The 17,604-nt window shown below is 38.9% G+C and overlaps 1 protein-coding gene and 2 long non-coding RNA genes across 4 annotated transcripts; 1 reads left to right on the top strand and 2 right to left on the bottom strand.

Moving 5' to 3' along the window:
- Window positions 1-4,887: 4,887 nt before the first annotated feature.
- On the bottom strand, window positions 4,888-7,588 carry LOC145459182 (uncharacterized). Of its 2 annotated transcripts, XR_013921298.1 has the most exons (3): window positions 6,572-7,588; window positions 6,041-6,171; window positions 4,888-5,103 (listed from the first exon to the last, which is right to left on the bottom strand). It is a non-coding gene; the product is annotated as an uncharacterized LOC145459182 (long non-coding RNA). The 2 variants fall into 2 exon arrangements; XR_013921297.1 differs by lacking the exon at window positions 6,041-6,171.
- A 1,460-nt stretch (window positions 7,589-9,048) lies between these two features.
- On the bottom strand, window positions 9,049-10,109 carry LOC145459315 (uncharacterized). The gene is made up of 2 exons (XR_013921345.1): window positions 9,825-10,109; window positions 9,049-9,357 (listed from the first exon to the last, which is right to left on the bottom strand). It is a non-coding gene; the product is annotated as an uncharacterized LOC145459315 (long non-coding RNA).
- Window positions 10,110-14,292: 4,183 nt separating this feature from the next.
- Window positions 14,293-17,107, top strand: LOC145459297 (C-type lectin BfL-2-like). Its single transcript, XM_080337944.1, has 4 exons — window positions 14,293-14,552; window positions 14,712-14,773; window positions 15,320-15,501; window positions 16,494-17,107. The coding sequence occupies exons 1-4, from the start codon at window positions 14,339-14,341 to the stop codon at window positions 16,774-16,776; spliced, it is 741 nt and encodes a 246-aa protein (XP_080194070.1). The 5' UTR covers window positions 14,293-14,338; the 3' UTR covers window positions 16,777-17,107.
- Window positions 17,108-17,604: the final 497 nt, after the last annotated feature.

Below are 17,604 nucleotides of genomic sequence, written 5' to 3'. Positions count from 1 at the left end.
ATCAGCGGCCAGGTAACGACCCAACCGGGTTTTCGGGACTTGAGCCAGAAGAAAGACTTTTTTTAGTCAACCAATGGAAAAAGCTCAGAGAAAGCCAGTAATTCGGAATCTGAGCCGGAAAGATGAACTTTTTTTAGTCATTTGAAAGTAAGTTTGAAAATTTTGAAAAAGTGTCCTCTTTTCAGATTTCGAAAATATGGTAACCCTACCCTATGGCAGGCCCAAAATCATTGTTTATTTGGGTGGGAGGGGGCTGAAAAATGTGGTTTCGGTCCTGGTTACGCAACACACAGCCACATACTCCTGAACCGGATCGTGACCACCTATGGTCGATAAGCAAAGCTTTACTAGTGTGACGTCATATTTATAAGCAGGGTTGCCATACCGTCCTTATTTCTAAGATTTGTCCTTACTTTGAAGGGCCAGGTCTTAGAAAACTCGACTGTCCTTATTTCTAAGAAATGTCCTTATTTTCGACTTGCGTCCTTATTTTGTCTTATTTTCAACAACTACAGAACTTCGATCGTTTTTCTCTGATACATGTGTTGCATAATATTCAAAAATAATGCTTTTGCGTCGAGATTTTATGACATCATACATGACCGGAACTCCCGTGGCGTGCATACCACAGGATTTGACTTCTAGGTGGTGAGATAGCTGGGACAATGAGTGGTATGGTAGTTTCAGTTATTGCCGTCGAAAAATTTGGATTTGAATAAAATAGTATTTACGGTGAGCATGGCTATAATAAATAAACAAAGAATCGGTCACCGTAAATACTATTTTATTCAAATCCAAATTTTTCGACGGCAATAACTCCGCTTTCACTGGTTGGAATTGAACCAAATTTGGTGAGCATCGTTTCTATAGACAACCTAACACTTTCATGGGGTGAACAGAAAATTTTCAGTTTTTTTATTATTTATTTTTATATAATAAATAGAAACTTTCTTCTCCTGTAGCAAAGCGGTTACTGGCTGGCATTGAACCAAATTTTGTGTGTAGGCTTAAAGTAGGTAACCTAACAATTTCATCAAGTAGCCAGTACGATTTCAGAAAAAAATTAATTTTTGAAGAACCCTAACCCCCATGCGTAATCCAGATTCAAAATAATGTCAATCTAGCAAAGGGAGCCGTAACAATGGAAGTGACAAGAAGTCACTCTTTCCATATAGTTTAGTTAAAGTTACAGAGTATTCTCTCTTGTTTCGGCGAAGTGGACCAAGGAATGAAACAGACTTAGTGACAGTCAAACCCCAGTAACAAGTAAAGGTAAACCTAGACCTGGGCTGTCGTGAGATCCATGAAGCACCTTTTAATAACAAGGAGTTGCTAGAGCTGAATGTTTCTGGCAAAAAGTATTGAATGTGATATGGCACGGCTCGTATAAATATAAAGTATGTACAAAAACGCTTTTTTATTGCCAATCTAATTTTTCTACTGTCCTTATTTTTGGGTCCATGTCGAAGGCAACCCTGTTTATAAGCAATGTGCTCATACCTCATTTTGAAATCCACTAATGGGCGCTAAAGAGTGTCCGTAATTTGAGTCAGAGAAATATGGTAACCCAAAACTAGAGCGGTGATATAAAGATCACGATCAGCAACTGCTAACACCTCCCTCGCAACTCGCGGAGTTGCGCAACCCTGTCGCAGACAGACTTAAATAACTAAATAATTCTAGTTGCCTAATTTCACTTAATTAGAGCGAAATGCCATTAATCTAATTTTAATCTAATTTGTGAAATGTTTCCATGGTCTAATTTTAATTCTAATCTGATTTGTGAAATGTCTTTATGGTCCAATTTTAGCTCTAATCTAATTTATTGTTTTCCTAAAAATGCCTCTTAGTCCGAGGCATTTTGCAGCGAGTTAACAAGGATATATCCGTCTCGCGCAAGGAAATCCAGTGCCAAGCCGCCATCGCCTTACACCTTACAGTCATAGTAGTTATTGTGACGAGTAATAGCCTGCTAGCATATTGTAGCTTGTAGTCTGCAAACAGCATTCTAGTTTTTAAAACCTCACGTCAGTACAACCAGACTTGGACAACTATAAAATTTTCAGCTTTATCGAATTAGATTAGAATTAGAATTAGATCGACATAGTTTCCTCCAAAATAGATTAGAATTAGAATTAGAGCTACACAGTTCTTTTCCAAATTAGATTATAAATACAATTACCGAATTCGCAAAAAACTTGGAAATTGAATGAAATTGTGAATGGGAAATGAAAACAGCAAAAATAAGTTCATATCAAACCACAGTGCATTCCCATAACCACGAGAATGGTTAACATCTGTATAGTAGGGGTGTTAAAAATGACTTTTTCCCTCAAATTCTACTGACTACTTGATAAAATTGTTAGGTTACGTAATTGAAGCCTGCACACCAAATTTGGCTCAATTCCAACCAGTAGCATTGCTACAATAGAAAAAAGTTTTTTTTATTTTATTATATAAAATGAATTAAAAAAAATCAAAATTTTCTGTTCACCCCATGAAATTGTTAGGCTGTCTATAGAAACGATGCTCAACAAATTTGTTTCATGTCCAACCACTGGAAGCGGAGTTACTGCCGACGAAAATTTTTGGATTTGAATAAAATAGTATTTATTGTGAGCAATTCTTTCAATATTTATTATAGTTGTGCCCTACGCAAATATTATTTTATTCAAATCCAAATTTTTCGACATCAATAACTCTGCTTCCGCTGGTTTGAATTGAGCCAAATTTGGTGAACATCGTTTCTATAGACAACCGAGCATGGGGTGAACAGAAAAATTTGAATTTTTTATTCATTTTTTAAACAATTTGATCAAGTAGCCAGTAGAATTTGTGAAAAAAGTCATTTTTGAACACCTCTACTTTACGGTGTACTCCAAGCTTGATCGCTTTTTACCACGCCAGGGGTCACCGCAATCGCCGCCGGCAATCGGATTTGAGACTTTGGAAATACGCGAAATAAAGCATTTTAAAATGCTAAAATTGGTTTCAGTTTCAAATTATTATTGTTATTGTTGTTGTTTCAAAATAAGCTATTTGCCTGTGCCCAACAACACTACTCAACACTAGCTGAAACGACTTCAACGATGGCAACAGCATTCCATCGATGAAGAGTCTGCTGATATCATTAAGCATATTGCCTTGGTGTGCAATGGCCCAGACATTGTCAAGACAGAGACGCTTAGAAAACGGCCTAGGACATCCCCACAAGATCAATCTTTAGGATGAGATAGTCTTTCAGCTAGTAACATGTCTGGCCAGCCTCAATATATGGATTCATTAGTCGTTGGAAAGCGTTGTCGAGTATCGTGAGCATCTCATAGTTCAAAATAAAATGGCGTTCATGATCATGATACTTCTTGTTGTATTTTTACTACTTTAAAAAGATGTTAATACTTCTTATGTGGTAGCCATGAGCATCGCCCGTCGTTAGTCAGCACGACTAGAATGTTGTTCGCAGGCTACAAGAAACCAGGGCATGGTATGGTATGGTTTGGAATGGGAATCTTCCATACTCCATACCCGACCAATCTTTTCATATACCATACTTGACAACTTTCCATAGCATAGCTACATTCTTCCATACCATATTTGATACCTTTTCCATACTTTCGCAACTTGACCAATCTCTCAAGTGATATTCTATTTTGGATGTGTGGAAATGTTCCGGCGTTTATATTCTAATTATTTTGGATGAGATTATCCATTTTATTAAACAGCCCCGATGCGCCAGTGATATCCCCAGTTTCTTTATATCATATGTCGTCAGCGATGTAGGAACGTACAATACACACGGGATTATTTGAAAATCACAACGGAACCTCACGACATGTAAATCTAGTGTGGTAACGCACTGCTACTGCTAGCAGTAACCTCATCCACAGAATTACATAAAACAAAGGTATTGTCAAATTATAAGATATGTTCTCAACCTTTATACACTTTAAAATTGCTCCTCCAATAAAATTTGGCAAGACTTTCTGTTGTAAAGACTTGTTATTGGTGAAAGTTAAGACCCCCAGAATGGAACAGCACGCAATAGAATTAATGAGCAGTGATGTTGCGCCTTCGTAAAATGGATATGTGAGGTAAGACGACAGAAAAATAGGAAGGGTTTGAAATGTTTCCAAATGTACCAAGGTAGCATCAATTTACTTGTGTAAATGCCGAATATATTGCATGGGTCAGATAAACTTCCTGGTGTTGACGAACTTATGCGTATGGTAAATATAAGTCACCGTAACCTACGGCCTAGGCTATGCTATCAATTAGCGATGTCACGATCTACAGTGAATACATATTCATAGACATATCAACTTTTATTTTAACGAATCGGGCGATTTCAATCAACCTATATGGGGGAGATCGCGTCCCGCTGTTGAATCGATTCTCGCCAATTGGAGGCACTGATAATACGAATTGCTGAATTGCAAATGAGCGAAGAAATATTAGAGATATATACGATCGGCATTTCATACAGACGTTTAATAAACGAAGCTAATAATGTAAAGAATTTGTTTTCCGAGCGAGTCTATTGCCAACCACACTGTAAAAAATAAAAACCTCGATTTACCGCGAAATGTTTGGAAGCACGGTAGCCAGACATTTCGTGGTAATTTAACATTACCGTTAGTCAATGTAAATTGAACTTACATTCGTCCGGTAATCTCACTTTACACGCCAGACTGTAATGTTACAGTCACCTCCGGTATATCCAATCTACATTTTATCCTGTATATTTGCCACTCAGACTGTAATTTTACCGCCTACCTACAGTCCTACATACATGCTGTCTGTGTAAATCAGGATTACATACCAGCTTGTAAATTCACGTACATCCCATACCTATCGCAAACCAACCTGATGCTAAAATATCGCAAAAGCTTCTTCACAGCCCCAAAACGAGATTGGAACAAACTGTATATTCATTCATGATTCACGATGAGAAGATTATCGATGGAAAAGTATTGCTGCTGGAGGTCTAATTCTTCTTTAGGAGACATGCAGTAACACGACTGGTCTCCCACCATCGGCCAAACTTCCAATTGTTTCTCTTTCTCGTCCTCATTCCTTCTGTGTAGCTAGTATCTTGCAGCTCCACTAAAAAGAATTCATGCGTAAGTCGCTATAATAAGCAAAGTTCCTAACCTAGACATGACATTATAAAGACTACTAAGACAAAGAAGGTAACAAAAATATAACAATTTTTGAAGTACCGGTACTGATACATTGTGTGGTGACGGCTCCGCCTTTTACATGATATAGCAGAGATTCATGACTTACTTCACCATGCACTTTATTGCATGCTGTTATTTCTTGACCCCCGATCAGGATTGTCCAGCGTATCGGTAGTGGAAATATATTGAAATCGCCCAAATGTACCATAAAAAAAATTCTTTCGTGAGGAGCACACGATTCTAATTCCTGGTCAGATTTAGAAGGGCGCTACTATATTAAAATCAAAAAATTAAGTTATGTTGAATTGCGTGGAGCGCGAAGAAAATTTCAAGAATAATTAAAATCTCTAAAAAAATTGGGAGTGAATTAGTAATTTCAATTTGCATGTCGACGGATGCTAACACATACTAATTGAATTAGGTGTTGGCGGCCGCACAAATTCCCATCTACGGCAGCAGGTTGCCCATCCCTGATCTTATGTCTTACGCCATTGAATCCGTATTCCAGTCTTTAACATTTTTGACAAATTTCCCCAAACTTGTTTGAAAATAGCAAAAAAACATTGGGCAGGACATCAATTTGTTTCACGGTAGGTTGCACTGAGACTAACCCTAATGCTCGTAGTGTCTACAGAGAACAAGGCGTCGTTCTGTCCTGCCATGCCCAATTTGATCAGTTTTGGAATTGAATTGAATCAAATTGTGTTGATATAGGGTAGCTTAATTGAGGGCGAAACCGAGCAACCTATATTGCATCGAAGTCTGTCTTACGCAGTGCAGTTCGCCAGCCATTAACAACAGCTATCCAGCGCAAAGAGCTTTTGGCTACTGCCAAAGCTATGAAGTAATGAATGACTTACACGTGGGAATTCCTCTAAATCTTCAAAGAATATCACAAATTTGCTTAAATGAAGTTGAGCGCGACTGCTGGAGTTTGAATTTGGCGAGATTTCTTGAATACGAAATAAGTTTCATCTTCAACAATCGTCTTCTGAAAATGGTTGTGAAACACATGTTTAGTCAGAATTCATACAGACTTTGTCAATTTCTCGCGTTCCCCAGGTTGAGAACCACTGATCTTATGTATTGAAGCAGCAAAAGGTTACTCATTTGAGGTGGCATATGTACCAAACAAATCTAGCAGTGGATGGAAACATGTCTATGCGATGGCTCAAAATGACATAAACATACCAACAGTTTCAACTACTCCGCGGCAGAGTATGTGGTGTCACAGGTCAGTATGTGGTGTCACAGGTCAGTATATAGGTCGACTAACATCCCAAAATAGCACAGAGAATGCGGCGAAATATTTCAATCATGAAATCAAAGTCATCCCGGTGGTGTGCACAGTCGTAGATATTCAAGGTAACGAATACTATGTAGTACTGTACCTTTTACGATGCGTATCCCAATCAGCATTCCTAGGAATCTTCAACGATCGTGTCCACTTTCTTCAAGCACAAGCTTCGCTCCACCCTTTGCTCAAATCTCTATAATGGCCAGACGACGATACGCCACTCTAACGATTTCAAAATAAGTGGTATTCATCCGCTGGTATGCCACCAATAATATTTACTGGCCACTGCGTTATAATGTTTGATTTAGGTCGTTTTTTTTACAGAAACATTTATCATTACATCTAGTCCCTTTCTTTCCCATCTAATTGCGTATAAATTGATATTTATTCCATGTGATGTCACTACTTACCGTACTTACGTAACCAGACGCTGCTTGTGATGTCACAGTGGTGCGTTGGTTGTTTACTACGAATCTCAGAAAAATCAGTTACGCGTAACGGTAACCTAATGTAAGCTATTGCAGGTCGCCTTGTTCGCCATTAACAACTGGTCATCTTAGCATGCGGCGCTGATATTTCTAGTTTCCCGAACAATATTATACATCCTAAACTGATAATCCAACTCATCAGTCCTATCCGTGACAACGAATGTAACCAGCGAGACCGGCCGATAGCCACAGCCTTATAATATAATATAGTGGCTATATCTACGATTGTCAGTTGTTTCTTTTACCCTACTATGTACTATACTGAAATTGGTACTAGGGCCAACAATTTCCGTATGACAGACCCCAGTCTCGCGAACGAGGTTGAATCAGGTCAAATCACCACGAGAATGATATCAGTAACATTCAGTTCCACGTATACATTGACTGCAGAGATTTTCAAGCTAATCAATTTTGCCAATAGCCTGGTAAACTTCAGAAACGAGTAACTGTCTGTAATTTTGCATAGAAATTCTGGTAACTTGACTTTAGAGCTAAATTGAGGTAATATTACATATCAAAATGTAAAATTACAAGCTACGCACAGTTATTGGCAGCTACCGGTAATTCGTTGCAAAATTTACGGAGATTTCCCAGTAAATCTACCAGATTTTTTACAGTGCAGAAGCCCCTAAATTCCCCACAATTAGGGTATTTCCCACCAGTTGGAAACACCTGCATTAGAATATATCTTTAAAGGTCAACTGCATCTCAAAAATGACTTTGCCTTATTTCGTACATTATGTGGTTAGGAATATGAATAAAATAATGAAAACTGAAAATACCTTATAGTTTTCAAGTAATTTAAATTATAAATCGAAAAGTCAAAAAACGGAAACGAAACCATTCAGCCATGAAATGGCGTCATGTAACTGACACAGCAGAAGTCTTGATACCTGGTTTGCATAAGGTTATCCCTGTTGCTGTGGATTTGAGTATTTCAGTGTGATCGTGAAAGCTGTTAAGAAGATGAGGAATGGAGGTAGACGTTATGTCGCGTATGGCTGCTACAATACGCAATATGCGGTACTCAAAGTGTCCTTACATCGCTTTCACAAGCCATATGCCGTCAGCCGACCGGACGCCTATAGCTGATTAGCTGAACAGTGCGGAAAACCGTGAAGACCAAAATTGCGCACAGAATCATATTCATGCGCGGATCACTTCCAACCATCTTGCTTCAATGAAGTATCCGAGATACACAAGCTAGTTGACTACCGAACACACGCAACTCCCGTCCACACTTTATTTTCACGGAGGAATACCTGTACTCCTCTAAAGCTACGTAATGTCCGAAATCGGTAAGTGAAAATGTATTGAGTCAGCTAGTACTATAAGACTGTAACTAACCGTTTCTATTAGTATTGACTGTGGTAGTAACGAAAGTAGTTATTGTTTGCACTCAAGTATGCATGTAGAATTAAGTACGGTACCGTATATGCCTTCAAAAACTTTTGAAGTGGAAGTATTCTAAAATTAAGCCACTTCACTCATTGAATGAAGTAGTGGCATTAGTTACTGAAAAGGGAGTATGTAACCAGCTGACTGCATGACCTGATGGTTACATCGCTGACCTCCTTTTATTTTATGGACTCCGTGGATAATTGAAAAGGACGCGACTCGAGCCAAAACTATAGAAGTGAGATGACTTGTGACTCGGAAATTTGCCACTTGGCTACAACCCTGATAAAATCATAGACTGATGAAGCTGTAGCCTATGAGTCAGGAAGCCTACTTATCATGTAAGCAGCAAAAGCAACACGATAATACCGATGATCCATTACTATATCGTAATCTATGTCCCTCTCAAGATGTTGGCAGCTCAGCGGAGATGAGAAAGTACCAGTATCACCATAACTGTCGTGAAGTACTGTGTTAACTGTTCAAAACAACCCTTATAAGATTTCACCATATTCACAAGCCATACGCATCATTGTAGGATGCAGTTTGCAATCCTTTATTTAATGATACTTGAGAAGGAATACTGCCTTCAATCTGACTGTGTTATAACACCTTGTGATATTTTTTTGCCTTCTCTAGATTACTGCAATGAAGAAGTCAATGCACTCGTCAAAACACGACCAGGAACGGCAGAGTTCATCAATTTTATTTGAGTAGCGGCATCGTCAAAATTAGCTCGGATGATGATATTGCTGGACACAAAACCCGATATGTTTCTCTTCCTGATACAGTAGCAGTGTTGATGGATTAGTTTGTTGCATTTACTATTTTCATGCACAATGAAGCATTTCAAAATTGAAATCCTTTGAAACTACTGGATGTGACTTTTGATCGGATGGCAGTAACGACATGCGCAGGCAGGATTTTCCGTGTTGTTTTCTGCAGAATCCCCATAGCAATCGGACGAAATTCCTGTGCAGTGTTTCTCAGCTTCCTGAAAAGTGTAGTGTTAGGAAATTACTTGGCAACGGACTCGCCGTTTCATCTTAATGAGGCTCATTCACTCATGCATCAAACTAGATGTTATAATTCTGTGACCATAATCCTGTTCATATCTATAGTAAGACATCTTCAATGCATCATCATCCCAACAAGCTGATTGAAATCATGGTAATGCTGTGATTCACTCTTATTCTGTCAGCACAAACTCTCCCTGATAGTTGGCATTTAAGCTGGCAACCTCCATATTAACACATGTGATTGATTGTAGCAAGATTCCTAATTGAAACGAAGTAATCCACCAAATTATACATAGGCCGCTACCATACTGCATTTCATTTAGCTTTTACGCTGATCACACTACAGATTACCAACCGACCCATCATACGAAGCTGATAGGGGTTCCACTGATGTGGGATCGAGCGAATCACCACCTGAAGCGCGTCCGCATTTCATACTTACATTCAAGTACTCAGATTCAGTTTTAACACCATACAAGCGAGTCCTTCGCCATACAACTAACTCAAATATTCGCCCAGCGTCTTGGCGAACACACAATCACACATATCGGCTGTGGTGAGAATAGAGATGTCATGTACTTGACGTCACAATGCACATTCTGCTTTTTCTGTAAACATGCCAATATTGGGACTTTCAGTCTAAATTACGGCAATTTCCGATTGAGTAGAAACACGGAAAGTCGGTAATTTAGGTATAAAATAAAGTTCTGAACATGATTCCGCAAAGTTGTCTACAGAGATGCAGTTGACCTTTAAATTTAATTTTGCATCACTACAATCATTTTGCGACAGCTGATCAAATGTCTATTTCCCATGCATTCTGTGGGTCACACTCATCAGCTTCATTAGCCGACATCAAGGTGTCCGCTGTCCATTATGCATGAAGTTACAACGCGTGTTGGGGGTCGGCATATCGTAACGGCGCTCCAAGACAAGCTACATATTTTTGAATTACAATGATGGTTATGTCAAATAGATATTGCGTGATGATCATCCTCTCAAAGCGCAGAAAATTATTTCCAAGCTCAACAAATTGATAAAAATGTTCATGTAACATTACATTCTCAGAGTCTACGATCTTAAACTCCATTGGATATTTACGTAGTGGAAGTTACGATTAGCGAAATGCAATTGTAACGCGACAGCGGTCGATTATCATTCGTTTTTATCGGTGAATTGGAATGATTATCAATAATATTATTGCTTGTGAGATTTGCTTGTGTCCACGCCATGTAGGGCACTATGGTCAAAGTATGGAAAAAGTATGGAAGTATGGAAACCACGTTCCATACCATACTTGGTAAATTTCCATACCATACCATAATACTTGCACTTTTCCATATTCCATACCGAAATTTCGTTCCATACCAGACCATACAATGCCCTGCAAGAAACTATACTAGCAGATTATTAATATTCCTCACAATAACCACTATGACTGCTTGGAGTAAGTATAAGGCGATGTCTGCTTGGCACTGGATTTCCTTGCGCGAGAGGGGTATTCTTGTTGACTCTCTGCAAAATGCCTCAGACAAAGAGGAATTTTCAGGAAAACAATAAATTAGATTAAAACTAAAATTAGAGCATAGAGACATTTCGAAAATTAGTTCAGAATTAAAATTAGAGCATGGAAACATTTCACAAATTTGATTAAAATTAGATTACTGGCATTTCGCTCTATTTGAGTGAAATTAGACAACTAAAATTATCTAGTTGTCCAAGTCTGAGTACAACGCCGTTCTGACTAACATGGACGAGCTAATGGTAACCACAAAAAATTAATATTTTATTAAAGTAGTGCAATTACAACAAGAAATATCTTGATCATAAATGTCATTATACTTTGAACTATATGAGCTGCGCACAATACCCGACAACGCTTTCCACCGACTGATGAATCGATATTGGGGCTAACCAGACATGTTACTAGATGAAGGACTATCTCATCCTAAAGATTGATCTTGCGAGGACTTCCTATGCCTTTTTCTAAGCCTCTCTGTCTTGGCAGTGGTGGGTCATTGAACGCCAAGGCAATATGCTTATTGATATCGGTGACTCTCCATCGATGGAATGCTGTTGCCATCGCCGAAGCCGTTTCAGCTTTCAGCTAGTATGGAATAGTGCGGAGCGGATCGACAAATTCTCTGGTCTGGCTCCGATCCGGCTCCGGCCGTATCAGGAAAAAGTACTGATCCGGTTCCGATCCGGCTCCGGCCGAAAATGAAAAAGTCCTGCCGGAAATCCGGCCCAACACGGTACGGTGGTTCCGTGAATTTAAAAATGTGACTCGTTTCTTTTCGCACTGGCTTGGCGGTTACTTGCGTGTTGTTGGTTGCCATGCTTATCCATAAAGATTCTGGACTTATCAAAAAAGTACTGATCCGGCTCCGATCCGGTCAGGCCGAAATTGAAAAAATCTGGCCGGATATCCAATCCGGCTCCGGTCCATGCTCCGCACTAGTATGGAAAAGTGTTGTTGGGCGCAGGCGAATTGCTTATTTTTAAACAAGAACAATAATAATTTGAAACTGAAATCAATTTTAGCATTTCATAATTCTATATTTCGCGTATTTCCAAAATCTCAAATCAGTTTGCCGGCCGTATCGTAAAAAACGAGTCGAGCTTGGAGTACATTGTACAGACGTTACCATTCTCATCGTCATGGGAATTCACTGTGATTTGATATGAAATGATTTTTGCTGCAATCATTTCCCATTCACAATTTCATTCAATTTCCAGGTTTCTGCGAATAAAGTAATTCAAATTCTAATCAAATTGAAAAATAACTGTGTAGCTCCAATTCTAGTTCTAATCTAATTTGAAAAAAAGCTGTGTAGCTCTAATTCTAATTCTTATCTAATTTGGAAAAAACTGTGTAGCTCGAAAGTCTAATTCTAATCTAATTTAAATAGATGGGAATTTTCTAGTTGTCCAAATCTGTCGCAGACGGCGCGATGCGAGTTGCCAGCAAACCCGGCTTGCATGACCTAGTTAGTAGTCGCAGACAGGCGCGATTCTCTCGTTTTATCGGGTCGCGAGCTCACTGCGCATCGGGCTTAACGTGATTTATGAGCAAGACATAACTTGTCGCCCGTCGAGATTCATTAGATACGTCCAGTTACTCGGAAAATACATTTTGCTGGGTTTGTCTTGGCATACATGTAGATTAGTGGTTATGATCATTTACTAACCCGCGGAACAGTTACGCTATTCTGCAAGCATTCGCGGAATCCAGAATTTTCGCTGAGTCACAACAACAAAAATCTACCACACTTACTTTATACATACGTCGATCTGGACATCTATCACATTAGGCTACTATACAGTAGGCTTACCATACGTCCTCTTTTAATAGGACTTGTCCTCTTTTTTGACTTTTTTGAAAGTGTCCTCGGAGGACGCCCTTTTGTACTCTTTTTTGAGATATTGTCCTCTTTTTTGAAAATTTAGGCAGATTTAGAGCAAATTGCGAGTGATATGCCGCATAGTGAAGCTCCGGCGGGTATTTCGGAGTGAAAAACGGTGATTTTAGCTCTTTTTTTTTTTTAGTCAACCGATCACAAAGTGGGAAAAATTAACCAGTTTTTGAGAATTTCACTCCGGTTGCAGATGTCATTGAATGTATTAATTTCACACAAAACATTATAATGAATAGTTTGCTTAATTACAAATAAACTTACAACTATTAGAGATAGCATTGGCATTTCATTCAGAAGATCGAGGTTTCGATTTCGAACCAACCTCTCAAGTGTATGCCACTGCACGCGACGTGTCACCACAACCGTCATCACAATTCGACAACCGATCTGGCCTAATTGCCTACAACCAATGGTAACCAAGGCGATCGTATTATCACTAGGGCAAGTTTTTGTTGCAGTCAAATCCGTGGAAAGGTCTGCTTATTTTTGACCAAAGTTGCAGTACAAAGTTGCATTTATTTTTATTACAAAAGTTGCACTAAAGAGTTGCATGTATGGACATGTTCCTTGAAATTATCAGGCAATAGATACCCGAATCGTATTCAAGGCGCTGTAGCAAAACTCAATATTGGCGACTTCAACAAAATCAATAGCCTGAAAAAATTGACCCAGTGGAAATATAATTTTCGGCGGTTTAGCCTGAATGTACGTCAGACCAGAAAGGACCTATCTATTTACATATAGTGCCAATTATTTCCAGTAAACAGTTAGTTGCATGAAAACTCGGAAAAAATTATTGAAAAATGGAAAAAAAAGTTGCAAATGTTTCATGAAAAATCGGAAAAGTTGCTAAAAGCTGCATGAAAAAAATGAAAAAAAGTTGCAAAAAGTTGCGACATAAGATTCCTCCAAACAGCCTAATACACCATACTACATAACTTCAGAGTATTTAGGAAGCTGCCGGAGGCTGTAAAAAAAGTTGCAAAAGTTGCAAAAACTTCCCCTAATTATCACAAATCATATGTATGAGTTGAGAGTGTGTCTTGACTCGACGGAACCCCAAGATTGGCTCATGGCACTGCAAGTGTTCCGTGAATCAATGGTTGTTAAGTATACTGATCTACATAAAATGTATTGTTTTCACATAATTATCATTAATGCTTTTCGTCATTCTATTATCTGTTTTTGTACGTTCCGAGTTAACGCCTATGCAGTATAGTCATCTCGGCTTGCAATAGAACCCACAGCTTTGAAGATTCGCGTAGTATCGAAAGTTATGCCTGCGGCGCGCGACTGTAGCCCACTTCGATGTTTTTTGATTCGACTTATCTTTTAAAATATATGCTATTTTTTTTATATTTCAAAGCGTAAAATTACCGGTTTATAGACTTAATTGTCATAAGCTGTTTTCGTAGCCTACTAATTACTCGCAAATACCACTCGACTTTGAGAGTCCACGAGTTTGTATAAGAATAGATCAATTTTAAAAGTTCAACCAGAGCATGGCAAATTTATTCGTTTCTGCAGTTAGATCATTATGCACACTTATGCATTAGTAGCCCTACTGATAATCTCAATTGACAGCAAGTTAATTTTATCGAAGGAATTCAAATGTAAACCGCGTCCGGGATGTCTTCTATGGAGCTGTGACCCGACATCGGACCTTTCAGTTGATATTATCGACCGAAATGAGTTTCCTATTTTGTGCGAGGATGGGATCGGATGGTCTTCGAATGGATCAATTAACGCAGGTAAGGCAATTGAGAAGAGTAGGAACGGTATTACGGTATACTCCAAGCATTACATACAAGACTCAACTGAAAGCGAATGTGACTAGACCCAAGAAATATTCACTATGCGTTCCAAATACGTCGTGAGTGATTTGATTGCTGGTTCTATCTAAATTTCAGGGGCGAATCATACGCAAGACAATAATACTGAAGACGCAGAAAAAGTGTTCGCAAGAGACATGGTGAATTGTCTTCATATCTATATATATACAAAATATACACACACATCTAAATGTATAACGGAACATGACATAATGAATGGTCTTCCTGTAATACAACTGCGGTAATACAAAATCAAGATATGCATATGATATGGTAATCGAGATTCTTATATCAATTTTTAAAATCAGTTGCGATTATTTTCGATAATTGAAGATTCGTGCCTAATAATGATTTTGGTTTTGTTTCAGATATTTAACGGTCTAATACAGTAGGCTACATATTTTCAACAGCATTTGAATTATTTCGACAAAATAAAATACCTTCAGGCCTTACCAAATAGATGATTTTTTGGCATACACCTTCAATTATACCGAACTTTCTACCGCAACCAATTTTACCGAGCTTTCTACCGCAAGCTTTTGAAAATGTTTAACATCTCCACAACCCCAAAGCCACCCCAACAACCCCAAAACACAGGTGTGGATGAATTTCATGTTTTCGAGTAATTCCCACTATACAATGGTGCTGCGGCAGTCTGATTAACAGTTTCCGATTGCCATATTTAGATCAACGAAATCATAAGACAATCAGTGGAGAAAGTGTATACACTACACGGATGGGTCAAATCGGGGAACTACATTTTCCGGAAGTTCTCCGATCCAGTAACCTTCCTTGACGCCAGAAAGAAATGCCAGGGGTTTAGAGGCAGACTGGGTGCAGAAGTCGTTAGACACCCAGATGCTGTGAGGTAATCGTTAGCCTATGTCATATATCTTCCCATTAATGTCGGTATTCATGATGAACCGCCAAATAACGCTGAAACACGGTGTGCTCGCTGATCAGGGTGCTCACATCAAGGGACGAAACAGCACCTCGTCAGATCCCCCCCAAATAAAACACTGGTCCTGGGCCCCATGGGTGATAAACCTAACTAAGTTAGTTTTTCGAGAAATTGGTATTTCTTCACTGGCAAATAATATTTTTTCTCTGCGGGATGGCATTTCTCTTGTAGATTTCCCGGACAGGAACATTTGGCGCCAGCCATTTCAAGGCCGCTATGGACAATTGAACATATATGTATAATTGTATATATATCGATGTTCTCGGTCAGCATAAGGGCAGTCTTTTTCGGCCAAGGTTTTCTCGCTGCTGATCGTTATGGCACACTTCTCAGAGTTGCATGTTACATTGCCTAAAACTTTATATGTCTTGATGCGTCATGGCGCGGTAATGGCCGACGCTGAAATGCGAATTTCTATAAATCATGCGACATGCGTATTTATTCTTGGGGAAAGGGTACCAAATAATGAAGAGATCTGTCAACATTAAATCGCGCCAGGAGCGAAAAAATTTGAATAAAGCTGCATGAATTTTCAAATAAATGCTCTATAATTATTGCTAATTCACGAAATAATTTTGGGACCCTTCGAGCTCGCCCCCTCCCGAATTGGGGGGTTTGGGTGCGGCAGTTACGGTCCTGTCACATCCATGTTCTTGTTCCAAAGTTACTTGTGATCCGTTTTGTGCACGCTTAAATGAATTTCCAAGGTAATTTGTAACGGATGTTAATTACAGACCGTGGCTCTCCAGTCCTTTATAGTTGATAAGCGCCACGAAACTTTTGCATTATACTACTATCCAAAATAGCGGGCGACATAAGCTACTTTGATTCCATCGCGACGATATTAGGGGCAAATGTTAATCTGTCAAATTTCTATAGTTTATATTCTAATATTCTAGGTATATCATCGAAAATAAATTTGTTCTTCTCGATGACAAACGGAGCTCGATGTGGATAGGAACAGGAGATGCTCCAAAGGAGGGAGAATGGGTGTGGACCGACTTGGGTACTATGAACGAGAATACAATGGAATGGCGTATCGGCGAGCCCAATAGCTTACTTGGCGAGGAAAACTGTGGGGCTGTTGTCGGTGCGAGAAATGAGAAACTATTGCTGAATGATGCACCGTGTTCTACGAAATATCCATTTTTATGCGAGATCAACCTTGATAACATTATCTGATGTATTCTGTTGTAGAAATCAGGCAACCACTCTGCTATAACTTCGTCATGCATTGTAAGACTTTTCTCACATCACACCTTTAAACGTGTGTAGGCCTATATCACGTTATAGCTTGGGACACATGCGTTGCATACCTATCTAAAACACTGACCCGACTAATTTAAAACAGAAGTCACACTGACTTGCAGTAAATATTCGTTATAATCTTTACTTTTATGTGAGAATCATGTTTTAACGGTTTTGCTCTTTTAACATTTGTTGTTGATGCATAAGCCTGGTTCACTTTGTGCAGCAGTATTCTATACAAATGGATTAGATGTGTAATGTGATGGGTTGTTATATTTGCAATTAGGCGAAAATTTGGGGTTCGCTGAATTAGTAAAGGTGAAGAAACACTGTTCAAGGTTGTTGTGAGCAGAGGTGGTCAGTAACGAAGTACTTCTACTTTTTCGAAGTACTCAAGTAGTTTCCCTATACTTCTGGTACTTACTCAAGTAGATCTGATTTTCGCTACTTCTACTTCTACTTCGTAATATCTTGTAATCTACTTACCTACTTTTCGCTATTTTCAGTTTGTCAAGTAGAAGTAGTTTAATGCTCCGATCAGGAAGATAGCCTGAGGAATTTCGGGGCTGTTTTCACGGAGTATCAACATTTAGTTTTCATAAAAGTTTAGTAAAGCCCAGAATTTTCGTCGCGCTTCGCGCTCAGTAGATATACGGAGTAACCAGTATGATTTCACGAAAGTATCGGTGAATATAATTTAAGTAGCTGGTTGGCGTTCACCCTGCATTGTCGCCCTTCGTCCATATGAAATATTTCATCACA

This window comes from Botryllus schlosseri, chromosome 16 (assembly GCF_051294905.1).
Source record: "Botryllus schlosseri isolate E-star chromosome 16, Bs_hap1, whole genome shotgun sequence".
NCBI classification, from domain to species: Eukaryota; Metazoa; Chordata; class Ascidiacea; order Stolidobranchia; family Styelidae; genus Botryllus; species Botryllus schlosseri.
Note: the sequence above shows the minus strand (reverse complement) of the source record. Positions and strands in the feature narration are given on the sequence as shown.

Bases quoted from the DNA above. Each gene is read 5' to 3' on its own strand.
- LOC145459297 (XM_080337944.1), top strand. From the start codon at position 14,339: ATGCACACTTATGCATTAGTAGCCCTACTGATAATCTCAATTGACAGC. The intron at 14,553-14,711 runs GTAAGGCAATTG...TCTAAATTTCAG, and splicing joins GAATGGATCAATTAACGCAG to GGGCGAATCATACGCAAGAC. The intron at 14,774-15,319 runs GTGAATTGTCTT...TGCCATATTTAG, and splicing joins AAGTGTTCGCAAGAGACATG to ATCAACGAAATCATAAGACA.